Genomic DNA, 25,621 nt, shown 5'->3' on the forward strand with positions numbered 1-25,621 from the left:
TGGCTGAACCGGCAGTGTCCAATTCGTAACCGGGCCAAAACTACCTCCTCCCGCCGAGAAGGGCGTGAGGAGGACGTCCAAGCCACGGGAAGAGGTTTCAAGGCCGGAAGCTTGTTGTCTGTAAGTGCAGCCCAATCGGCATGCCACAGCGATAAAATGCGCCGACAAATGACCCTGCTACAATCTGACGAAGGGACACAACAAGAAGCTGTCCAAGGCTGGAGGACCGCAGCCTTGGCCGCGGCATCTGCAGCTTCGTTCCCAGGGATACCGACATGGCCAGGAACCCACATAAAGCTAACCGGAGAACCGACGTCCACCAGCTGCTGAAGAGAGCGTTGGATCCGGTGCACGAAAGGGTGAACCGGGTACGGATCACTGAGGCTCTGGATAGCGCTCAGGGAATCGAAGCAGATGACATATGCAGAATGTCGGTGGCGGCAGATGTAAAGAACAGCCTGGTAGAGGGCAAAGAGCTCAGCTGTGAAGACCGAACAATGGCCATGGAGCCGGTATTTGAAACTTTGTGCCCCGACAATAAAAGAACACCCGACCCCGTCATTGGTCTTAGAGTCATCTGTATAAATGAAGGTCATATTAATGAACTTCGAACGAAGTTCGACAAAACGGGAGTGGTAGACTGAACCGGGGGTAACCACCTTCGGGAGCGAGCAGAGGTCAAGGTGAACGCGAACCTGAGCCTGGAGCCAAGGTGGCGTGTGGCTCTCGCCCACTCGAAAGGTTGCAGGGAGTGAAAAATCGAGGTGTTGAAGGAGGCGACGAAAGCGAACTCCAGGGGGTAGCAGGGCAGAGACATACAACCCGTATTGACGGTCGAGAGAGTCGTCAAAAAAGGAACGATAAGACGGGTGGTCGGGCATTGCCAGTAGCCGACAGGCATACCGACAAAGCGGTATATCGCGCCGGTAGGTGAGTGGCAACTCACCAGCGTCAGCATGAAGACTCTCGACGGGACTAGTATAAAACGCTCCGATCGCAAGTCGTAAACCCCAATGTTGTATGGAGTTGAGGCGGCGTAAGATGGATGGCCGTGCAGAGGAGTATACGAAGCTCCCATAATCCAGCTTGGAGCAGACGATCGACCGATATAGGCGAAGTAGGACGGTTCGATCCGCTCCCCACGACATACCGCTGAGAACACGGAGGACATTTAGAGAATGGGTACAACGGGCAGCCAAATATGACACATGTGGAGACCAACTAAGTTTCCTGTCAAATGTAAGACCTAAAAATTTTGTTGTCTCCACGAATGGGAGAGCAACGGGATCGAGTCGTAAGGACGGTGGGAGAAACTCTTTGTAGCACCAGAAGTTAATACAGACCGTCTTCTCGGCAGAAAAACGGAAGCCATTGGCGACACTCCAGGAGTAAAGACGGTCAAGAGAACGCTTAAGACAGCGCTCCAGGAAACATGTACGCTGCGCGCTGCAATAGATGGTAAAATCGTCCACGAAAAGGGAGCCTGATACATCAGCTGGGAGGCAATCCATTATTGGATTGATCGCTATGGCGAAGAGAGCGACGCTCAAAACTGAGCCCTGTGGCACCCCATTCTCCTGGCGAAAGGTGTCTGACAGGACAGAACCCACACCTACCCTGAACTGTCGATTCATCAAAAAGGAACGAATAAAAAGAGGGAGGCGACCGCGAAGGCCCCATGTATGCATTGTGCGGAGAATGCCCGCCCTCCAACAGGTGTCGTAAGCCTTCTCCAAATCAAAGAACACAGCCGCGGTCGGGCGCTTCCGCAAGAAGTTATTCATAATGAAGGTCGACAAGGTAACCAGATGGTCAACAGCAGAGCGGCGCCTACGAAATCCACATTGTACATTGGTAAGTAGGCGTCGAGACTAGAGCAGCCAAACCAATCGAGAGTTAACCATTCGCTCCATCACTTTACAGACACAGCTGGTAAGCGAGATGGGTCGATAACTGGAAGGCAAGTGCTTGTCCTTCCCCAGCTTAGGAATCGGGACAACAATAGACTCGCGCCAGCATGCGGGAACATGTCCCTCAATCCAGATGCGATTGTAAGTACGAAGAAGAAAACCTTTACCCGCAGGAGAAAGGTTCTTCAGCATCTGAATATGAATAGAATCAGGCCCTGGAGCGGAGGACCGTGATCGGCCAAGTGCGTTTTCGAGTTCCCGCATGGTGAATGGGGCATTATAACTTTCACGATTCGAGGAGCGGAAGTTAGGTGGCCTAGCCTCCTCTGCCTGTTTGCGGGGGAGGAAGGCAGGGTGGTAATGAGCGGAGCTCGAAACCTCTGCGAAAAAGCGGCCGAAGGCATTGGAGACAGCCTCAGGGGCCACAAGGATGTCATTCGCGACCGTCAAGCCAGAAACTGGTGAGTGGGCCTTAGTGCCAGATAGCCGGCGCAGGCTACCCCAGACAACAGAAGAAGGAGTAAAACTGTTGAACGTGCTTGTGAAAGCAGCCCAGCTGGCTTTCTTGCTTTCTTTAATAATACGACGACACTGTGCACGTAATCGTTTATAATTGATACGACTCGCCACTGTAGGGTGGCGTTTAAAGGTGCGTAAAGCACGTCGACGAGCACGTAAAGCGTCTCTACATGCTGCAGTCCACCAGGGGACCGGTACGCGACGTGGAGAAGAAGTAGGGTGAGGGATGGAATATTCAGCAGCAGCGAGAATGACTTCCGTGAGGTGTGCGACCTGACGATCGCAGCTTGTGAAGGTTTGATCCTGAAAGGTCGCCCTGGAAGAGAAGAGCCCCCAGTCTGCTTTGGAGATGGTCCAACTAGATGAGCACGGAGAGGGGGTATGCTGCAGGAGATGGATAACACACGGGAAGTGGTCGCTCGAATATGTATCAGAAAGTGCATACCACTCAAACCGGCGTGCAAGTTGGGGAGTACATATAGAGAGGTCTAAATGGGAATAGGTGTGAGATGTGTCCGAAAGAAAAGTAGGGGCGCCAGTATTGAGGCAGACAAGATTGAGCTGGTTGAAAAGGTCTGCTAACAGGGAGCCCCTCGGGCAGGATGCTGGAGAGCCCCAAAGGGGATGATGGGCATTGAAGTCTCCAGTTAACAAAAATGGTGCAGGCAGCTGAGCAATAAGTTGCATCATGTCTGCCCTGGTAATGGCAGACGATGATGTAGTGTAAACGGTACAAATGGAAAATGTAAAAGTGGGGAGAGTAATGCGGATGGCAACTGCCTGCAGGCCGGTGTGCAACGTGATGGGATCGTAGTAAATATCATCCCGGACCAGCAACATAACCCCTCCATGAGCCGGGATACCTACCACAGGGGGTAGGTCAAAACGCACAGAGGTGTAGCGTGCCCAGGCAATTTGATCGCATGGGCGTAGCTTCGTTTCCTGGAGGGCTACGACGAGCGGACGGTGCAAGTGGAGCAGCAACTTCAAGTCCTCTCAGTTGGAGCGAATGCTGCAAATATTCCAGTGAATAAGTGCCATAGTAAGAAGAAAAGGAAGATGAAAGAAGGGGTCACCTCGAAGGCCGCTGAGGGCCTGGCTTCGAGCGAGCACTGCCGCCGCTATCAGTAGGCGAACAGTCATCATCCATTTGGTCTATAGGTTCATCGGCCACCTTGGGAAGATGGCCAGGAGGGGGAGCTTCCTCCGCCGGTGAACGGCCAGATGTTCGGCCACCAGCGGTGCGGCCAGGCGAAACGGATGACGGCCTGGGGCGGCAACCGCTGGGTGGCGCAGGAGAAGAAATGCGCCGTGGCGGAGAAGGAGAACTGTGCTTCCTATGAGCCTTCTTGGAAGGTCGTTTGGTGAAAGTACCGGTCGAAGGCTGGGAGGTCGAGGTACGTAGGAAGTCTGCACGGGACGGTTCCTTCTTGAAGGCCCGTGCATCTGACTTCGGGGTCTTCGTCTTAGCAGAAGCTGATGAAGGGGCTGGTGTCTGTGGGGTGATGGGAGGAAGAGGAGACGTCGACCGCGCGATCTTAGCACTGGCCGAACGGACGACCGTGGTGCTGAAGGTCAGATCGCGTGTCTGGGTTGCCACCTCCCTGGTAGTCCGAGGAGAGGCGAGGACAGTACTGTATTTCCCCGCTGGGAGCAGCGTGGGCTTCCTACTAGCCAATAGCTTGCGAGCAGCCGAGGTGGACACTTTCTCTTTGACCCGAATTTCTTGGATACAGCGTTCTTCCTTATAGACAGGACAGTCGCGGGAGGATGCGGCATGGTCACCCTGACAGTTCACACAACGAGGAGACTGAGGTGGACAGTCACCCTCATGGGCATCCCTGCCACAAGTGACACATTTAGCCGCATTGGAACAAGACTGTCGAGTGTGATTGAAACGCTGACACTGGTAGCAGCGCTTAGGTGTCGGGACATAGGGGCGAACAGAAATAACCTCGTAGCCCGCCTTGATGCGCGATGGCAGCTTAACACTATCAAAGGTCAAGAAAAGTGTCCGGGTCGGTACAAGGTCATTGTTGACCTTTTTCATGACCCTATGGACAGCCGTCACGCCCTGCTCAGCGAGGAAAGATTGAATCTCCTCGTCAGTCAATCCGTCGAAGGATCTAGTATAGACCACACCACGAGACGAAATCAAAGTTCGGTGAGCCTCCACCCGGACAGGGAACGTGTACAGGAATGTGGCCCGAAGCAGTTTTTGTGCCTGAAAGGCGCTCTCAGTTTCTAGTAATAAGGTACCGTTACGCAACCTGGTACAAGATTTGACAGATCCGGCTATGGCATCTACGCCCTTCTGGATAACGAAAAGGTTGACAGAGGAAAAATCCTTTCCGTCCTCAGATCGAGAAACGACGAGGAACTGTGGGGCAGGCGGTAGTACTTTTGTCACTGGTGGCTGGTCATGTTTCCGTTTTTGGGCAGAAGTCGAGAGAGATGGAGTGAAATCAATTGCGGAGGAATCCCCCATGATTGCCAGCGTCTCCGATGGCGCGCTCCTTCCTTGTGGGGACCCTCTCAGAGGGCACTCCCGCCTTAGGTGAATGTTTACACCTCAGGTCACACCTCCCGTGAAACAGACGGAGGGACCAATCGGCATGGTCAGAAGGTATCAGCTCAGGCAATCACCCCTCCCTGGGCCTGGCCTTTACCAGGGGGTACGTGCGTGCCTTACATGTCTACCCAGGGCGGGGAATTACGCGTTACCCCGTCACCGGCTACGCGTGCGAATGCGTGGGTCGGCCTTCAGGCGCGCACAGGGAGGAAGGAAGAAGAGGAAAAAGAAGAGAGAGAGGGAGAGAGAGGACAGACTGTCTCAAACGCCGAGGCGGAGACCAGAGAAGGCAAGGAGAAGAAGGCAATGAGAAGGCAAGGAGAAGAAGGCAATGAGAAGGCAAGGAGAAGAAGGCAATGAGAAGGCAAGGAGAAGAAGGCAATGAGAAGGCAATGAGAAGGCAAGGAGAAGACAAGAAGAAGACAAGAAGAAGACAAGAAGAAGACAAGAAGAAGACAAGGGAAGGAGTAAGGAAGACAGTGAGGTGGAGAAGAGCAAAGAAAGGAGAAAGGAACCAACCAAAGGAAGGAAGAAACGAGAAGTGAAAAAGCAAAATGACCGCAAATAGAGGTCGTGGAACCGTCAGTCTCCGGACGCAGGCGCTAACTACCCCCTTGAGGGGGAGGGACCCCTTTTACCTCGGGCCTATTCTAATCCCCGGACCCGCAAGGGGTGAGGCGCTTTTGTAAGCCAATCATAGCTCTTGTCACGTGATCTCGCCAGCCGATGATTACAGATATTCAGAGCGTAGGACACATGATTAGTCAATCAATAGCAATATAACTGTTAAGTAGCGCGATCACACAAGTAGGAGAACATAATAGTTTAAATTAACACACATGGTGTAGCTACAAGAAAAGCTAAGCTTTCATATATAATATTGGTCTTTTTTGAGTGTGTTAAGCTTTAAGATACATCACACAAAAGTGCCCGTAAAATTTTAAATCATACGTAATTGTTTGGCCTTCTGGGGTCGAAATTCTACGTGGTTGACTCTCAAAGTGTTAAGCTTTAAATGAGAGTCAAACACTCTGCAATTTCATATATCTGAAGTACATTCTCAGATGTAACATAATTCATCCCCTGTAAAATGAAATTTACTTTTTAAGTAACAATTTTCAAAGCACCATTCGCAATATTTTCCTGCGACCTGTTAGAATTCATTTCGACAGACGTCAGGGCACGCCAGACTGGCGTCACTGTGCATGCACAGCTACAATGATGTAGGAAGCCCGTATGTAGCATTAAGAGATCTTACATCATGTCAAACAAAACAGGATATCAGAGGCTACTCCAAGAGCATCGGAATTTCATAAACCACACTAAAATGCATAATTCGTATGTCCAGATTGCCAACCTGATATTAAGCTTTTCAGTGCGGTTTTCGGGATGCAAATTTTCTTGGAGTACCAGTACCGTAGTATCTCATGTTTTGTTCTTTATTATGGCATAAAGCAATACGTACCAGATGATGAAAACGTGCTCTTGATATTCAGCAAACTGTTTAAAATAGCCAATTGTGTGGGATGAAACATTTCACTACAAATAAATTGACTGCCTCTGTGGAAAAGATTAATAAAAGCCAAATTTCTTTAGCAAATCGACAAAAATAATTTCATTGTTTTGCAAGGGTCTTAATGCTTGAATACCAAAACTGTGGAAATAAAATAAGATCATAAAACTGAAACTAATAACACATTTCAGCTTTCTGTAATTATGTGAATGTATTTTAATTGACTTAATAGCTTCCGGCCACAGAAATCAGTTTTTTTTTTTGCTGTAAGCAAAAACATGGGTCACATGGAGACTACCGCCCTCCACAGTAAAACTCAGACTATCTTGCAGGCAGGAATCTGGCAGCTTGGGCATGCCACAAAATTTTCCCAAGTAGCATCTGGCTGCTTGTTGCAACTGCTGATACAGCTAACAGCTACACTTCAAGTAGCCAGAAGAGGGAGAAGATACTGCTCATACCTGACTCAACTGCTCATCACAAGCCAGCTGACAACTGTTCAAATGAATCTAATGCAAACAGTTGTGACATAACGCCCATCGGAAGCAGTTTGTTGTTATGAAGTATTGCATAGTCTTCGTCACAAAGCCTTTGACACATTTTGCTGTTGGCACTGTTTTGTTGTTGTAAATGGCACATTTCCTTTGCAACTTATATTTTCCTCATTTATGTTTTATTGCAGCAGTATTATTCTGCAGTAGCGGGATATAGTAACATTCTTTGTTACAGTATCAGTTTTTACCAGTCAGAATTACAAAAATTTAACTGAAAACAAAAACAATGAAAAATTCCCAGAATTCTAACAAATTTCCAGGTTTTTACCAGATTTCCTGGAGCATATACACCCTGTGTCTAGTAATGGCATGCATTCCCATCATAGACTGCCTACTGACATGCTTCTGGTTTTAACTTAACTAAGTAAAAGGTGTCAGAAAACAACCCAGAGAGGTTTTTGAACTACGGAAAGTGCAGGACGGAACAACAATAATATATGAATAGGGTAGACTGCTGCTCACCATACAGAGGGGAATTGGAATCACAGACAGGTGCAACAAAAAGACTGCTATACATTTAAGCTTTCAGCCAAAAGGTTTTCTTCTAAAGTCGACACACGACCCACCCACCCACCCACACATTAACGCAGTTCTGTATGGTGAGTAACACTCTATTCCTTTCATAATAATGTTAATTACTGCTATTGTTGTCGTTTCCATTTGGATTACAGTGTACACCCTCCCTTAAAACTAACTAACTAACTCAAAAACAGGGTGTAATGATGCAGTGCATTAAAGGGACATAATTTAGGAATTAAAATGAAAAAAAAATCTACAATAAAATGTCATTATCTCAAAACTCTGAAGAAGAAAACTCTGCTTCTGGTAGTCTAACACCAAATATTCTTCACTACTGCTGTCACTAACTACAACTCTGTATTTGGGAAGCAGAACTCTCTTACCTACCTTTGCATCATTTGTGACCTCTCTCTGTTTACTCTCATTTTGTTATAGTCCAAAAAGCTGCCCAAGACATTATGCTGTACTTACTTTAATGTTACCCCTAGGATCAAAACCATCCAACTGATTTATAAGTTCCAACATAGTTCTCTGGACTTCATTATCACCACCGGCACCATCATCAAAACGTGCTCCTCCAATAGCATCAATTTCATCAAAAAATATAAGACAAGCCTTTTTGCTGCGTGCCATTTCAAACAGTTCTCGAACCATTCTTGCTCCCTATAAAAACAAATGATAACAGTGATATCAAATTTGAATGGCTGTTGTTGATTGAAAATTTTAATAAAATTCACTGTTCAAGTTACAGCAGCTACACTGTGCCTCTTTCTAACTTGCTATGACAACAGTGAAACAGGTGATAAAATCCCTGTCAATAAAACATTGTGACACAGGAAACAGTACTTGAAAATTATTAGCTGGTGAGAAAACACTGAACACTAAAAAGGTAATTCTGTTTACAAGGACAACTTTAACCAACATAAAAAATGCAAAACTTTCCCCCACAAAACGCCAGTACACTGATCATAATCTTAATTAACACCTGAAATTAGTACTACTCACACCTTTTTGATAATTCCTGAGCTCAAATCACTCCACACCAAATGGTGTGTGTGTGTGTGTGTGTGTGTGTGTGTGTGTGTGTGTGTGTGAGAGAGAGAGAGAGAGAGAGAGAGAGAGAGAGAGAGAGAGAGAGAGAGCGAGGGGGGGGGGGGCTAAGGTTTTGAAAGAGGGAATGGGATGGGAAGGGAAGGGAAGTATTCAACAGCTATGTTAGAAATATTATTGCTGAAAGTCTGAGACAGATGTGTTTGAAATGCATAACATTTAGAAAGTATACAAATTCAGTTAAGTGTTGAATGCCCCATCCCCAATACTGCCGTCACTCTATTCAACTCCAAAAACATTTTTTATTTTTATTTTTGGGAGCTGAAATTAAGTCACATCCTTAACCACGCCCACGAATGAAGTGCCCCCTGGAACAAGTTTTACTCCCCTTTGGCATCGGTTTAACTTACTGTTTGTTATCACATTCATTCTGACAAAGACACTGACAAAAATTTTAAAAATAATAAATTCAACTATTTTTTATGTGCATGCAGCAATGCATCTGCATTCCACCTGTCAATGTTTCAACAGCTCTTAAGCAGATGTTTCTGTTCCTGCTGCTCATATTTTTAATGGAATGAAAGAACTGAAATGAGACTGCAGTATGAGACCCAGTTTCTCCCACCACATACAATGTTCAAATAACTTATAGGAATGCAACCTGGTGATGTCCACAATCGCCAATATTTTGACAGGAACACACACTGGCATTTTCATGGCAAAAATTCACAGGGACACTTATGAAGTAGTGTTAATGCCTATTCTCCATAGTCAATGGGCCACACCACGGATAATCTGCAAACCAAACAAAAACTTGAAACTGTGCTGAATTCAAAGTAATGATCAACGCACAAAGAAACTTATTCTCTACCAGCCCCAAAAGAACTATCAAAATCAGATCATGGCACCTCACTCAACAGAATAAAACTGATCTCACAGAAGCATATATTCAAATGCTCTTACCATATGAACTGTGCTGTCATAATCACTTACTCTTTAAAATATCTTTAGTCCCTGCCATATTATAGCATTTTGTGGTTCAGGGCATTCCCCACTGCTCCACACCCTAACTATATTTTGGTCACAGGTGCTAATCCAGAGAATCACCTCCATAACCTCAAGATTTTGTTTTAGAGACTGGCAACAGGAGGACTACTTTGCAACATGCATAAGTGTTCTTTTATGCAGCCTTCCTTGGCATAGTATTTGCAGTGTGTGTTACACAAAGCACTAGGCAATGTCCTTCAGACATGCACGCATATCTGCAGGAATACACACTTTCATGATTAATAGCTGTATGAAACGCATTCACAATTGGAAATACAATTACACTCCAGCTGCACAACTGATCAGCAACAACGAAAATTATCCCTGGACTGGAACTCAAAGCCAGATTTCCCACTTATCAACAGTGGTCATTTCTATCACTTGAGCTACCCAAGCACACCTCAAGGTCTACCCAAACTTTGATTCATACTGGGTGCATGTCCCACACACACACACACACACACACACACACACACACACAGTTGCTGTGATTCCCAAACAGGGCAATACTTTCGTTGTTATAGTCAAGCCTTTGTCTAGGCATGAATCGTTTCCATCTTCCCTTAAACATTTCACAAAGCCACAAGCGTCACCAAGAACCCAGTGCTACATCATCCTGTTCACAGTACAATACGGGTGGTCGGACACACCTCCCGAGTCAAATTTCATCCTTGTTGCCCACATTTGCATCAACTACACCAAAATCAAGGGGTTCTGTTGAGGGTCTCAGAATGAGTGCTACAACTACTGCATACTGCCCATCAGGACTTTAGCTGATGGAAAGTTTCATACAAGATGTTTGCTGACCAAATACTGAATGGGTCTGCCATTGTTCAGCCTGTCATGTCCATTATGCTGTACCTTTCAAGTGATTCTCTCCCTGGCCTGACACTGCAGAACCTTGGAAGCACATCCACTTAGATTTTGATATCTCATTTTTGGGTTCCATGTTGCTGGACCATGCACCACCTGTGTCTTCTTGTCCAGCAGTTTCTGCTTTGTGCAGAGGAGACAGGGGGGCGGGGAATGTAATGGTGCCACTGGACGCTGCTATACGCAATCATGATGCGAGCAGCCAAGTGTGCACTGCCCAGGTGTTGTTATCCGATCTCTCTCTCTTCTTGTATCCTGTTTCTTCACCCATACTGTATTTGACCGTATTTGTTCCTACCTACTCCTCAACCACAGATCCTCTTTTCACTCTACATGCACACCACTGTCTTTAACATTGCCAACCTAACGCCAACTACACCGCAACTTTGAGTTATTTTTCAGTTTTACACTATCTTTTCACCTATTTTCATATTTAATACAGTTTTATATTTTTATCTGTTGTCTGCATATTTGTTATGGGCAGCAAACTGATATCTTGTGCTGCAAATTCCAGCTTCTACATTGCACAACGTTAATTGCAATGACTTTCCCTCCTTTGGATATAGTCCACATTCTCACCTCTGTCATATTAACAAATCTCAATCACAACTACTTCTTTCAAAAATGATCATTTACTTATTACAGTGTTTTTCAATTTCTACTTTCTGTCCTCCACATTTTTTCCTCCTCAGATTCACCATACCATTGGATTTAGAGCATTCACTTTCACTCGCACCTTCACAAAATCCAACACCCAAATTCCTTCTGAAATTCTGAGTAGCCCTGAATACCTCTCAATGGGCTTAACTTAAAAATTGCCATCTCTTGGATCTCCCTTCTTTTCAATTTCCTCAGTCTCTAACCTTCACCACCCAGGTGCTATATAATTAAAACACCCAGACACCTCTCCTTAACCTACATCTGCTCTTTTGATAAAATCCTTTTGTTGTTCCAGATTAATTTTCTATATCCTATTTAATTTTCTACAGCCAATCTCCAAGACAGACCCATGCAATCCAATAGCTGTAACATTATACTAAACACCATCTGACAAAGCTATAAAACCTATACATACATTCTATTTCCACTTAATAACACAAATTTTGATGCCCTATTCTACCTCAAACAACTCCATAAACTGCTTCAACTTCACATAAAAAACAATGCTCTCATACACACTTGCTAGACTTTCAACACTACTTTCCAACTATCATTTAAAAACCTGGCCCCTAAAGAAGCCTAAGTGCTCTCTCAGGACCTTATATTCAGCCACAAACACAGGCTTTGTCATTCTGGATTTGTCAAGGGCTCGTTTCCAATGCCTCTTTATCCGTTACTAGCCTTTCCCCAGCATCTTCGCTCACATAAACATACAAAACATATATTGCACATACCTCCTACTGCCACACTGTGTCCAGCTCTTGTGCCCTGTCTCTGTCCACCTAATCTCCATACCCTCTCTGTCTCTCCATATCATTATCCTCCCTCTTAGTCCATTTCTGTTGCCCTGTCTCTTTGAACATATTTTCCTCCCCTTCCCTCTGTCCATATCATTTTCCCTTCCCTCTCTGCTTATCCTCCTGGGCCCTCCTGTTCTCTATACATCTGAAACTTTCCCCAGATGCCCATCCACAGATATATCCCCTGCAAAATACGTCTATAAAGCAGGCCACTACAACTGCCACAACATGTCAGGGGCTTGAAAACTGTTTCTTGCTTCTGAAACCAGGGCTGCATTGCAAAGCAGATCAGTAAGATAGGCCAATACTGTGCCCACACAGTATGGTTGGTTGGTTGGAGAAGGGACCAAACTACACAGTCAACAGTGCCTCCAACCTGAGATTAAGTAAAACCGATAAAATCCCGCATTAAAAGAGGGAACTACAACATCCATAAAGTGATAAACTATTGACAGGGAGGGAAGGAAAAGGACAGAAGACAAGGCGAGGGAAAGAAAGTGACTAATGACAGGAGCATGAAGGAAGAAGCAAAGGAGACAGAGATGCTCAGGGCATAACAGACCCCATGAGGAAAGGAGTGGGAAGGCAGAGGGCCAGGGTGAACCATTAAGCCCAGTTGAAGCCAATCCAGTCGGGGTGAAGGGGGGGAGCATGAAAGGCTGCCATCCCCTTCACTCACCGATAAGGTGGAAGGCCCCTCCCTTAAATAAAGTGATAAAAACCTCCATCACGAATAAAACGTAAAACGAGATCTGCCACTGAGGCATCGTCAGCCAACACCAGGGGGAGAGATTTTGGAAAGCTAAAAGTCCGTCGTAGGATGGCTAAGTTGGGGCAGTCCAATAAGAGGTGAGCCACAGTCAACATCGATCCACAACGACAGAGAGGGTGGTCCTCACGACGGAGGAGATAACCGTGAGTCAAAAAAGTATGGCTGATGCGGAGGCGGCAGAGAATGACAGAGGCCTTACGAGAGGCTCGTAAGGAGGACCGCCATGGAGTTGCAGTATCCTTAATTACCCTGAGCTTGTTCGGCGAAGAAAGAGTGCTCCATTCTGCATCCCAAAGGCCCAAAACCTGACGACGTAATGCCGAGCGAAGGTCTATTTTTGGAATGTCAATAGTGAGAGAGGGCCTGGTAGTAGCTAACTTAACCAGTTGATCAGCAAGTTCATTGCCAGGAATCTCAACATGGCCTGGGGTCCAAATGAAAACCACTGTGCATCCACGTTGAGCGAAGAGAGAAAGGGAGTCCTGGACAGCGATGACCAACGGGTGGTGAGGGAAGCACTGGCCGATAGCGTGCAAACCGCTCGATGAGTCACTCCAGGTAGTGAAGGATAGTCCTGAGGAGGAGTGGATATGGTCCAGTGTGCGCAAGATGGCTACCAATTCTGCAGTAAAAACACTACAGCCATATGGCAAGGAGTGAAGTTCCGTGTGTCGCGAATAGGTGTAAGCAAAACCAGTGCGTCCAGCAGCCATGGAGCCATCAGTATAGATCACTTCTGCACCCTGAAAGGAACTGAGGAGACAGGAGAACTGGTGGCGAAGAACAATCTGAGGAACAGAATCCTTTGAATCAATTGAGAGATCAAGACAGAGTTGCAGCCGAGAGACGCACCATGGAGGGGTACGTGTGTGAGCGGAGAAGAGAGGTGGTAAAGGCAATTGCTGGAGCTCAGAAAAGAGCGACTGAATGTGGACAGCCATGGTAAGCCCACATCGTGGTGGCTGCTGTGGCAGGGTGAGCTCCGTGTCTGGATAGAGAAGACCATAATTTGGGTGCTTTGGGGTGCAGCGAATGCGGAGCACGTAAGATATCAGCTGTTGCTCGCGCAAAACTGGTGCCTCTGCAAGAAGGCTAGGTACGGGGCTAGTCCAGAAGGCACCAGTTTGCAAGTCGGAGCTGACAGAGGTGGAACCCTGTGGAACCCCATTTTCTTGCCGATGGGGAGAGCTGTAGGAGGAGCCAACCTGGACCCAAAAAGAGCAATAAGAAAGAAAATTACAGATAAAAATGGGCAGAGCCCCACGAAGGCCCTATTCGTGAAGGGTGGTGAGGATGTGGTGGCACCAGGTGGTGTCATAGGCCTTATGCAGCTCAAAGAAGACTGCAAAGAGGTGTAGCCGATGGGCAAAAGCTGACTGGATAGCAGAGTCTAGGTGCACCAAGTTACCCACCATAGAGCGGCCACAGCAAAAACCACTTTGAGTCGATGACATATGGTCGCGGGATTCAAGGATCCAAAACAGCCGCCGACTCACCATGCATTCAAGGAGCTTGCAGAGGGTGTTAGTAAGGCTAATTGGATAGCAGCTATCCAACAGAAGAGCTAACTTCCCTGGCTTCAACACCGGAACAACAATGCTTTTCTGCCACTGGGTAGGAAATACTCCCTCACCCCACAGACAGTTGAAGTGTGTCAAGATACGACGGTGGCCAGCCACTAATAAGTGTTGGAGCATTTGGTTATGTATCCGATCCAGTCCAGGAGCCGCATCCGGACAAAGGGTGAGGGTGCTGGCAAAATCCCACTCGCTAAATGGGGCATTATATGGTTCTGAGCAGCAGGAAACAGAAGAAAAAGGCAGTCGTTCTGAACGCTCTTTCAGGAGAAGGAACGTGGGGGTATACTGAGCCGATGCCGAAGCTTGAGCAACGTGTTGAGCAAAATTTTATGCCACAAAGTCCAGATTGGTAACACCACCACCATGCACGGAAATTCCTGCAACCCCGGAGGGAGGACGGTGGCCAAAAGTTCGCTGGAGTTTCGCCCAGACTTGCGAAGAGAGGGTGTGGGGTCCTACGGCAGCTACATATCATTCCCAGCAAATCCGTTTCTGAAATTTGATTAGGTAGCGGGCCTGGGTGCGGAGTCATTTAAAGACCAGAAGAATAGCAGTAGAAGGGTGCTGCTTGAAGTGTTGAAGCGCACGGTGGCGGTCTTTTATGGCTGCAGTCCACGAAGGGACTACCTGCCGGCAGGAGAAACGTGAAGAAGAACTGAAAGGATGGAGGCAGTCAAGGTCTGAGTAGATTCATCAACACTGTCGTGTGGCAATACGGGGAGTGGGGAGTAGAGGAGAAGGCACCCCAATCAGCCATAGATAGGGCCCACCTGGGAGGGTGACAGTGAGACACACTGAAAGAAGATCAAAACAATCGGGTAATGGTCGCTGTCACAGAAGTCATCATGGACGCCCCACTCAGTCTGTGGGAGCACCTGTGTTTAGTAAACAGAGGTCAAGCCCTGCCAGAACAGCTTCAACTGTCTTGCCCAGGGCAGTAGTCGTATGACTACCCCAAAGAGGGTTGTGGGCATTAAAGTCCCCTAATAACAGGAAGGGAGAAGGGAGTTGAAGAAGGGTGGTGATGGCATGGGATGTGGGCGGCCTGTCAGGTGGGAGGTAAAGATTACAGATTGTGACTGGAGTGGCCAGTTGGACCCTGACAGCAATGGCTTCCAGAGTGGTACGGAGGGGAACCCATTTACTAACAATGTCCTTGCAGACTAAGGTGCAAACACCACCAGAAACCCGCAAGGGGCCAATTCGGTTATGACAAAAAAAAAATTCAAATGTGTGTGTGAAATCTTATGGGACTTAACTGCTAAGGTCATCAGTCCCTAAGCTTACACACTACTTAACCTAAATTATCCTAAGGACAAACACACACAGCCATTCCCCAGGGGGAGAACTCGAACCTCCGCTGGGACCAGCCGCAAAGTCCATGACTGCAACGCCTTAGAGCGCTCGACTAATCCCGCGCGGCTCGGTTCTGACAGAAAGCGTGGAACCCACAGAGGGTCAGTGAGTAAGAATTGACAAAATGGGTCTCCTGGAGCGCAATGCAAGCAGCAGAGTAGAAGGAAAGATGCTAAAAGGGGATGCAAATATCCATTACAATTCCACTGGAGGATTCTCAAGCCGGAGTCCAAAATGGAAGTGATTGGACCAGAGTCAGTCACGCCATCGAGTCGCTATCCGTTACCGATAAGGATGGGGTAATATCCATATAGGTGGGGTCAGACTCTGTTGGTTCATTGACTGTAGGGGGAAGGCTGCACCTCAGGGAGTACCAGAGGGGACTTGCCCTTGTCCCTGCGTTTCTGCTTCTCTTGGGAAGGAAGAGAAGGGTAGACTTCAGCGAGAGCATGCACGGAATTACACCGGGCAATCTTGGCGCCCACTCGCCGCGGATCACGCTGCCGATGTGGAGCAGTAGATCGCCTTTCATGGGGTGCCAGGAATAGGAGTCCTGGGAGGGAGCTCCAGTACCTGCGGCTGCCGAAGGAGGGGAGCATTTCTCCGGCTGGGGACGGGGAGCAGCACCTGAAGAGAGGGTATGGGTACTGAGGGGGAGGGGGGGTGGGAGAAGGGGGAGGGGAAGGGGGAGGGGAAGGGGGGGGGGAGGAGGAGGAGGAGGAGGAGGAGGAGGAGGCTGAAGGCATGGGGCGAATGGGGTGGGGCTGGGAAGAGGAGGGGGTAGGAGGGGGAATGGACGTAATTGAAGCAAATGTGTAGGTCATAGACACGGGATGGAGCCGGTGATATTTTTGACGAGCCTCATTGTAGGTGAGCCGATCTAAGGTTTTGCACTCTTGAATCCACCTTTCTTTCACAAACACCAGGCATGTAGGCGAGCATGGACAATGCTGTCCATTACAATTTACACACATGGGCGGGGGAGCACAGGCACTCCCCTCATGGAGGGAGCGCCCACAGTCACCAGAGGGGATCAGTGGTGCAGCAGGAAGACGTGTGTCCAAACCTTAAGCATTTAGAATATCTCATCGCTGGTGGAATGTAAGGTTTTACATCACACCGAAAGCCATTACCTTGACCTTCTCTGGGAGGACATCCCCCTCGAACGCCAGGATAAAGGCGTCCATAGCGATGCGATTGTTTGGAGGCCCTCACTGCACACGGCGGATAAAACGAACCCCTCGCCGCTCGATGTTAGCACGGAGCTCCTCATCAGATTGCAGAAGAAGATCTCGGTAGAAAACAATGCCCTGTACTGAGTTCAAAGGTTGGTGGGGCGTGACAGAGACTGGGACGTGACAAGCACGCAGGGTGTCACGTTGGGCAGCGGAAGATGTCTTTATGAGCAAAGCACCGGACCACATTTTACTCATCAATTCAACTTCGCCATACTTATCTTCAATTGCCTCCACGAAAAACAAAGGCTTGGCCGTGGAAAACTACCACCAAACCAGGTACTGAGGAAAAGGTTTAAACCCAAGTCAGTGAGCTTGCCCCTCCTACCAGGGGGTGGCCAGGGAGGGGAAGACCAAAGGATCAGAAGGAGTGTCACGTCTGCTACCACTCTTAGAGACGGCCACAGAATGGCCAGGATGGTGAAGCTTTTGTCGCTTCATGTGCAAGACGTCCGCCCTAGTACCACCCACTCTGATCAGGGGCTCGCCCTGTGGGCGCCACCCAGCCACAGCAAGGGCCATGTGGCACAGCGGCCATTGCCGGGAGTCCTGGTGCCCCAAAATGATGAGCATCGACTCCTGGGCAAACACGAGGCATTAACAGCTCAGGTACTAGCAGTGTGATCACTGTGGTGTCAGGGGCTCAGCCAAGTGGGTTCTTAACAGCCCCACCACACGGACTGGTTACCATGCTGGTGACCTAGCAAGATGGGGGCCAGGGTACAAAGGGAAAGGGGAGGGGAGGGGGAGAGAAACCCGCACCATGGAAGCTAGGTAGGGAGTTCATTTCCAAATGGCTCACACTGAACGGAAAATTTTTGGAAATGGAGGTCAAACCCCACAGGGACCAAAAATGCCGAAAAGATGGATACAGCAAACTAAACAATAGCACAGACCAAAACAAAGCCAGGAGGATAGCCAGGTCAACAAAGTCCACTAAGAGGGGAAAAGAGGAGGCAGGGACAAACCAGCAAGGATAGGGAGGGAGAGGAACATGGATGGTAATACAGCTTTCAAAGGAATGGAAAGGAGGCTGCAATAGCTCGGGCCCCATGCGTGCCACACACATACCCACAAAAGGACTTGGGCCCCCTGGGGGGGGGGGGGGGGGGGGGGGGGGGGCGGCATGTAGTATGTCTGTTGTGCAGAGCGGCCTATATGCCAGGGAGCCGAGACAAACATGTTTTTGCCTATACCTCCACTCCCATTGGAGCTAGGAATTTATAAACCCTATAAGCTGATACTCTTGAGGGCTGCTGCTTCTGCACCAAACTTGGCTGAAACAGATTCTGAGATTTGGAGGAGATTACAAACACACACACACACACACACACACACACACACACACACGCGCACACACACACACACACACCCCTACCTTTTTACGTGTATAACACAGGAAGTAAGTATTTCTTCAACATTTGTCTTTCAAACCACACCCAGTCAGAAATACATGACAAAGTGTGCTTGCCTCCCTTCCTTCCCATCCCCTCCTTCCACGTGTCCATCCACCGCAAAGCTTCCTATAGCTCTCAACCACAAACCTGGAGTAATCTTCCCCAATCAAATCCTTATCCAGTGATTTCAGCATCCCAGTTACACGAAATATAATAAAAAACAAGGGTTTCACAACACCCAAACTGCTGTGAGGAAATACCTGAGCCCACCTGCTTTCTGATACCTGTATTGAGAAACAGTACCACTATGATACCACCTTACAACAGTGTGACCAACAGCTCCTCAAAACTGACCTAAATCGTCACAGCTGACTTCTTAATATTCCACAAATGGCAAAATCTTGTATATAAATCTTCTACTCGTTTCCATAATTCAGCATATAGTAAGGGTATCTATCTGTAGGGCATGCAGTGTGAATGATAACTGTTTTGTGTGTGTGTGTGTGTGTGTGTGTGTGTGTGTGTGTGTGTGTGTGTGTGTGTACGCACAGGTTCATTTTAACTTCTATTTTCTCATTATAAGGTCACCTTCAGACAGAAGTTCATAATAACTTATGAAGGATTCCCCTTAACTGGAACTCTTAGAGAATTCATTCATATTATGTTTGCTATGGAAAACTGCCAAACTCGTGTAATGACAAGAATTGTATTAGCTCAATAACAAACAATGATAATTTCAAACAGCATTCAGTACCAAAACTTTAACAACTATTAGGAAATAAAAACTCTTGAAGGTTCACCGATTAATTACTCATACTAAAACTGTGTAAAGTGCAAATATTAGTAAAATATTAAAACAGACACTAACCTCTCCTACGTATTTCTGGACAAGTTCGGACCCAATGACCCTAATGAAACAAGCATCTGTTCTATTTGCAACAGCCCTTGCACATAATGTTTTACCAGTGCCAGGAGGACCAAAGAGGAGGACTCCTTTAGGTGGTTCAATTCCAAGGTTTACAAACTTCTCAGGCTGAAAAATATATAAAATGCTAAAGATATAATTAAGTAAAAACTAACATTATGAAATAAAAAGCTATATATCAACAATGAAACATTCTTTTAGAAAGAGAAATTGTACTTCCAATATCAGTTTGTATGTCAAATTCAAGCACAACTACGAAAGTTCACTTACATGCAATAGTGGTGTTTCAACAACTTCTCTTAATTTTTCAATTTGTTCTTTGCATCCTCCAACATCGCTATATGTAACATCTGGTTTCTCTTCAACTTGCATCATTGTGACTGTTGGATCTATCTTTGGTGGCAAAGGTATATGAATTTGATATTTGTTGCGATCCACACTGCAATAAGGAAACATAAAAACATTTTTGTGACTAAGTCAGTATCAGAATGTTGGCAAAGCAGAGAAGTTCAATTATTATATCAGCAGACCAGACAAAACATTAGTCACCCCCCTCCCACGTGACGACATGCTACACCATGTAACGGTATCATTAAGCTTGACAACTGGCCTCAGTTTGATAGGAAACATGGTGTACAATATTTCTTCAACTACACCACATCTGGCTGATGCCATTCCTTGATTATTAGATTCCAAAAAGCTACCAAACTATGAGGATGTTGACTACTACATTCATCTCTTGTTCCATCCCAGATATTTTCTATGGGATTAAGACCAGGTGATTTACTGCATTTACTCGAATCCAGACCGCACTTGAATCTAAGCCGCACCTGAAATATCAGACTCAAAATCAAGGAAAAAAATTTCCCTGAATCTAAGCTGCACCTGAAATTTGAGACTCGAAATTCAAGGTGAGAGAAAGGTTTTACACCACCCCTCCAAATCGAAACAAAGCTGGTCCATCGTAACATCAAACAATTTAGATCAAATGGATGAAGATACAGCTACAGTAGTTTGGTTCGAGTCATAAGCTTAGCAGTTAAGCTTTACCAGGTAGCCAATGCTGTGTGTCAGGCGCTCCGTCTGTATTTATACAGGTACCCTTCCTTTTTCACGTGCTTCATCTGGTTTGAAGCGATTGCTTACTTTGCTTTCATCTGCTAAGTGCCATTCTCTTTGTTATAGGTGTTTACGTCACTAAGCTGAAAATGCATCATTGTACTGTGTCAAGCACTGTTTGTCGCACTCTGATAATGAGTGTTTACAACCTGTCGCCACTCACGTCATGGCTTGCCTTTGTGCGCGCTACCGCCGCTTACAATAAAAACAGAGGAATTGTCTCATTAGCAAAACAATGGCAAGAGACTGCTATCTGTTGTTACTTACACTGCTGCTTTCTTTGATAATGATCAACAAGAACCAAATAATAGACTGAGTATGATAGAAGATGTTCTGAACGAGAACTAAGCGAAAATTTTTCTTTTTGAAAATCTTTGCAGGTGCCTGTTTAGTACATTACATTATGCACAGAAATTAGAGTCACCTTAGATTTAAAAAGCTAGTCAATTGCTGTGCTTCATTTCTGACTATTGTTATTCAGAATAAGAATAATACAAATATAAACATGACATGATATGTATATATTTCTGTGTTTGCTGTTGTGTCACTCGTAGTTTATTAGGCAAACAGGATTTAAATGAGATAGGAGCAAACACGAAAGAATACATGGCATAATGTTTACATTCCTATTATTTTTATGGTGAAGAGAATACTGCATGTGATTCACGATTCGTAAAAGTTCCTATTAGCAACCATCTCTTTGTCACAAGTAGGAAAAAAATTCGGAACGTAGAGTTGGCCATATTGACATACATCCCAAACAGTCTTTCCAGTCAGATTTTCATAGTAGATTTTTAGGGATGACTTCAAATGCAGAGTGTTGTTGTTGTTGTCTTCACTCCATAGACTGGTTTGATGCAGCTCTCAACGGTTTTCTATCCTGTGCAATGCAGAGTAGCAACATTTATAAAATAAGAATGATAACAACTTAGAAATTAAATGCTGGAAATTAAAACAAAATTTTATTAGGTTTGTAAAATATCCTATATGACATGTTTAAAATATCAGTCACGATTCTGAATCACTTATCACTCGATTCTTTGTTGCTCATTTCTTCGTACAGAGCACCATCCTCTGTACCATCTAGTGCATTGGATAATGAACATTTTTTAAATGCTTGTTGCACAGTCAAATTTGGAACACACTTCCATGCATCATAAATCCATTGGCACACTTGCGACAAACTCACACATTTTACTTGTCGTGTCGGTGTCAGTTGCCTGTCACTTTTCGAAAGCCAGTCTGTGTACAAGTGTTTAAGCTAGTCCCCAAATGGTTTATTCAAACAGATGTCAAGTGGTTGCAGAATTGACATCATCCCGCCTGGAATTACTGCCAAGTCTGTTTTGCTTTCCTGTAATTTTTGTTTTACTGCAGGTGTTGTCTGGCCTGTGTACGCATCTAACACCAACAGACTGCGTAAACCAAGCATTGCGCCAGGACAACGATCCCACACGCATCTAATCCATTCCAGCACCATGCCCTCCGTAAACCACCCAGTTTCGTTTGCTCATACAATTTCAGTTTTTGGAAACACTTCCAATTTCGGTAAAGTCTTTCACTTGAAAACTATGAAGGGGGGTAATTTATGCCCATCTGCTGTGCAAGCAAGTGTTACGGACATCCACTGTTTTTCACCCCCTGATGTAAGGACACTTATGTCTTTCTTTCCTTTGGCATCAACCGTATAATTTGAAGGCATGTCAAAATATACAGGAGTTTGGTCAGCATTTCCTATCTGACCAATAAGGTATTGCTTTTCTGTGTGCCACCTAATTATAAAACGCTGAAATTCCACAAGTTTTTCTTCATAATTTTTCGGCAGCTTCCATGCAACCGAACTGAAGTTCACCTCAGAAGTGAAAAACCCCAGCACTTCATAAACAAATCAATCCAGCTGTGACTAGCCTTAAAATTTTAGATTTTTTGCTCTCTAGCAATTTCATGTGCTTAATTTGTAAAATTTTGGCATTCACAGGCAGGAATTTCTGACGCTGTTCATAAACAAATTCATTTAAAATCACTTCTAGTGCATGATATCGGCCACACTTTGGCCAACTAAATGCTTGTCTCTCTGCAGTTGCCATCACCTGACATTGCTCTCTTCAGTCCCAAATCACAGACCTGCAGCACAATTAGAACTTTGTTCTGCAAAAGAAATAACTCTCCTCTTGAATTTGGCACTATAATGAAAGCACTTCATTATGGTTCTCTAACACCAACAAGCACTTCACAAAATTCCATGAAGCAATAGGTGCCGCTACGTAAAATCTTAATGAGCCCCAGTGTATCAACTCACTCAACAATCCTAAAGCCTTGTGCATTGTTGGTATTTTTGTGTAAAGAAATTATTTTGTTGCTATGAATATTTGAAAGGCTGCTACATTCAAAGATGAAAAATACAGAATTTCTCTTTACTTCATTGGATAATGTATGAAAATGCAGTGGTTGAAACTCGCGGAGAAAAAAGCTCGCCTTCTACCTTTTTTAAAATTTATTTACTGATGCAGAGGTTTTGGTGCCAGTATTTATCTTTGTGCCTGCAAAGCATGCCTGTGTAGCGCTACATATATTCGACAGCAGAAGTTAGCTGTGGCGGCAAGTACCAACATTTTTCAGAACTTCCGCTTACTTTGCACTCGATTCTAAGCTGCAAGTGGTTTCTTGGACTACAAAAACTGGGAAAAAAATGCGGCTTAGATTCCAGTAAATACGGTAGACCGCCAGTTGACGTGTGATAGGATACCTGAGCCATCACCAAGTCAGGAACATGTATGTGCAACCATGCAAACATGGCAGTCGTCATCTTGGAAGATGGGAGTGACCACAGCATAGTCACCCCGAAGACTTAGAAGGAAGGGGAACATTTGGTCACCAGGAATATTGAAATACACATTCTAATCTTCTAGTGTTTGAGATTCCAACACTGAGGTCTCACATCTATCTTAGCACTATTCTGATTAAGAATTCACACACAGGTAAAAATAGGCAAATATTTCCAATGAGCAGGCCCTTTGTGCTAATGATTGTCATTAAAACAGTTCCTGGTATACTAGAAGAGTCTACACCAACGATAGTCAAGCTGGTCCCTACTGCCCACTAATGGGCATTTCAGTTTTAGTGATGGGTGGAGGGCAGTAAGTGATTTAACACATTTTCATTGGGTTTCCATAAAAAGTTAACAAAATATTTGCTAAGTTGTTATTACCTTAGTTTACGGACTGTAAGATGCACTTTTTGCTTCGAAAAATTGCTTCCAAAATTGATGTGCATTTTATACTCGAAATTAGTATAAAAATGTCCAGAGTTTGACTTAAAATTCCTGCCAGTCTTAAAAATGGCCATATTCTCAATGCCACAGGAAATCTCTATCTGGCAACACTGCATTCAACTCTTAACAGGAGTGCACCAACACGACGAACAGGGGTTTCAGGGATTCACAAGCTTGCAAACACTGTCTCCCCCCCCCCCCCCCCCCCCTGCCCCACCATCACCAAACCAGAACACTGTCTTGCCTATGATGCATCACTGCAAGCTACAGTGCCAATGAGCTTTAACTGAAAGTGATTTTTGTTATCAGTAACAGTACAATATTTTTGTTAGCACCATAGCTAGTTTTGTAATGGAAAAATAAGTTACTCATATTATGGGGACCATAAACTGAAAGAAATCACATATACAGAAGAGCCTGGAAACAGAGCAGTTAAGTGGCATTTCAGCCCTCCACCAACATTAAAAACCATTCGTAACTGGCAGGCTAACTACGAACTAAAAAACAGAGGACTGAATGAAAAAGGCCGAAACTAGTAGATGACTATTGAAATGGATTAAAAGATACTATCAAAATTGCATCTGAATTAATACAAAAATGATTCAAATACATGCTCATAAGCTAGCACTACAGTGGAACTTAACAGACTAGAAGGATGGAGTTGGTTGCTGCTACAGCTTTGTTAAGCATCATGAACTTAGCATGTGAACCAAAACCAAAATATCTCTGAAAACACCACAGGAGTATGAAGAGAAAATATTACCCTTCCATCACTTTATTATTCAATAATGAAAGAAAACCAATGTGGAACTAAGCCAGATAATGAATATGGACAAAACTCCTCTATCATTTGATGTGCCGAGTCACTGAACAGTTGGCATGAAAGGTGCTAAAACTAACTGTGGCCAGGAAAAAATGCACTATGCTGTTCTCATTTCATGATGTGCTGACTGTACTAAACTTAATCCAGTAATCATTTCCAAGTGCAGAACAATTCCAAAACCTTCTGAAATACCACCAGCTGGTGGTGTTCACGTGCTTGACAAGGTTGGCTTGATAAGGCTGGTATGAAATTATGGATTAACAGTGTGGGAGAGGTGGAAAGGTGTTCTTGTGCTAGATCAGTTCAACAGTCATTTGAAAAATTCTGTCAAAGAGAAATTGAGATACGGAAATACAGAGCTTGCTGTTATTCTGGGAGGACTTACTTCACAATTGCAATCTCTTGATGTCTTGACAAATAAACCATTTAAACTGTGTATGAGAGAGGAAAGTAACAACTAGACAACACAAGGTCTATTCAACAGGTATTGGCCTCACGTCAAATAATATTGCTGCTTGCTGTTTCAAACATTTTGAACACATCACAACTACACAGTATTTCACCAAGACCCTATGATGAAATAAATCAACAGAAAATGTAAGACAAAATATAATTATGTATAAGTAGACAGATCATCAAAATTAATGAAAAATAAGAAGCACTGAGTAGCAGACAGGCATGCACACCAGATAATAATAATCTACACTTTCAGAGAAAGTCTCTTCAGAGCTAATTAACACACTCTTCTCAAGACACACATTTCAGGAGAAACTTTCTACTTTTAGGTGTAAACATGATTACTGCACTGATGTGGATGGTTCAGTGACAAGGCTGAAGATTGTCTGAAGTACTTAATGTAATAATCTACAGTTACCTACATATGTTTGTACAAAGAAGCAATAGAGCAGTCTAAGAAGATAATGAACATATATTCATGATAATCCTGATGTGACAATAAGCCGAAACTAGCAGACAATACCCTATTACTGCATATATTACAAAACAATAAAAATAATGGGTCTTAGGAAAAAAGTTGACAATACCAAGTAAAGGAAGCAAAACACAAGATGACCACCAAAAAATACTGGTCAAGAAGCTCCAAATATGAAGGGACTGTAACAGAAGC

General features: G+C 45.2%; 1 protein-coding gene across 1 annotated transcript in view; it reads right to left on the reverse strand.

Annotated features, from left to right (window-relative positions):
* The window catches only part of LOC126457294 (26S proteasome regulatory subunit 7), a 54,406-nt gene that overhangs the window by 1,627 nt on the left and 27,158 nt on the right, over positions 1–25,621 (reverse strand). Inside the window, exons 5-7 of the mRNA XM_050093466.1 lie at positions 19,553–19,721; positions 19,226–19,390; positions 8,059–8,250 (exon numbers count right to left, since the gene is read on the reverse strand). Of these exons, the coding sequence (XP_049949423.1) occupies positions 8,059–8,250; positions 19,226–19,390; positions 19,553–19,721 (526 nt within the window). The remainder of the gene's footprint in view (positions 1–8,058; positions 8,251–19,225; positions 19,391–19,552; positions 19,722–25,621) is intronic.

Source organism: Schistocerca serialis, chromosome 2, assembly GCF_023864345.2.
Source record: "Schistocerca serialis cubense isolate TAMUIC-IGC-003099 chromosome 2, iqSchSeri2.2, whole genome shotgun sequence".
NCBI lineage: Eukaryota > Metazoa > Arthropoda > Insecta > Orthoptera > Acrididae > Schistocerca > Schistocerca serialis.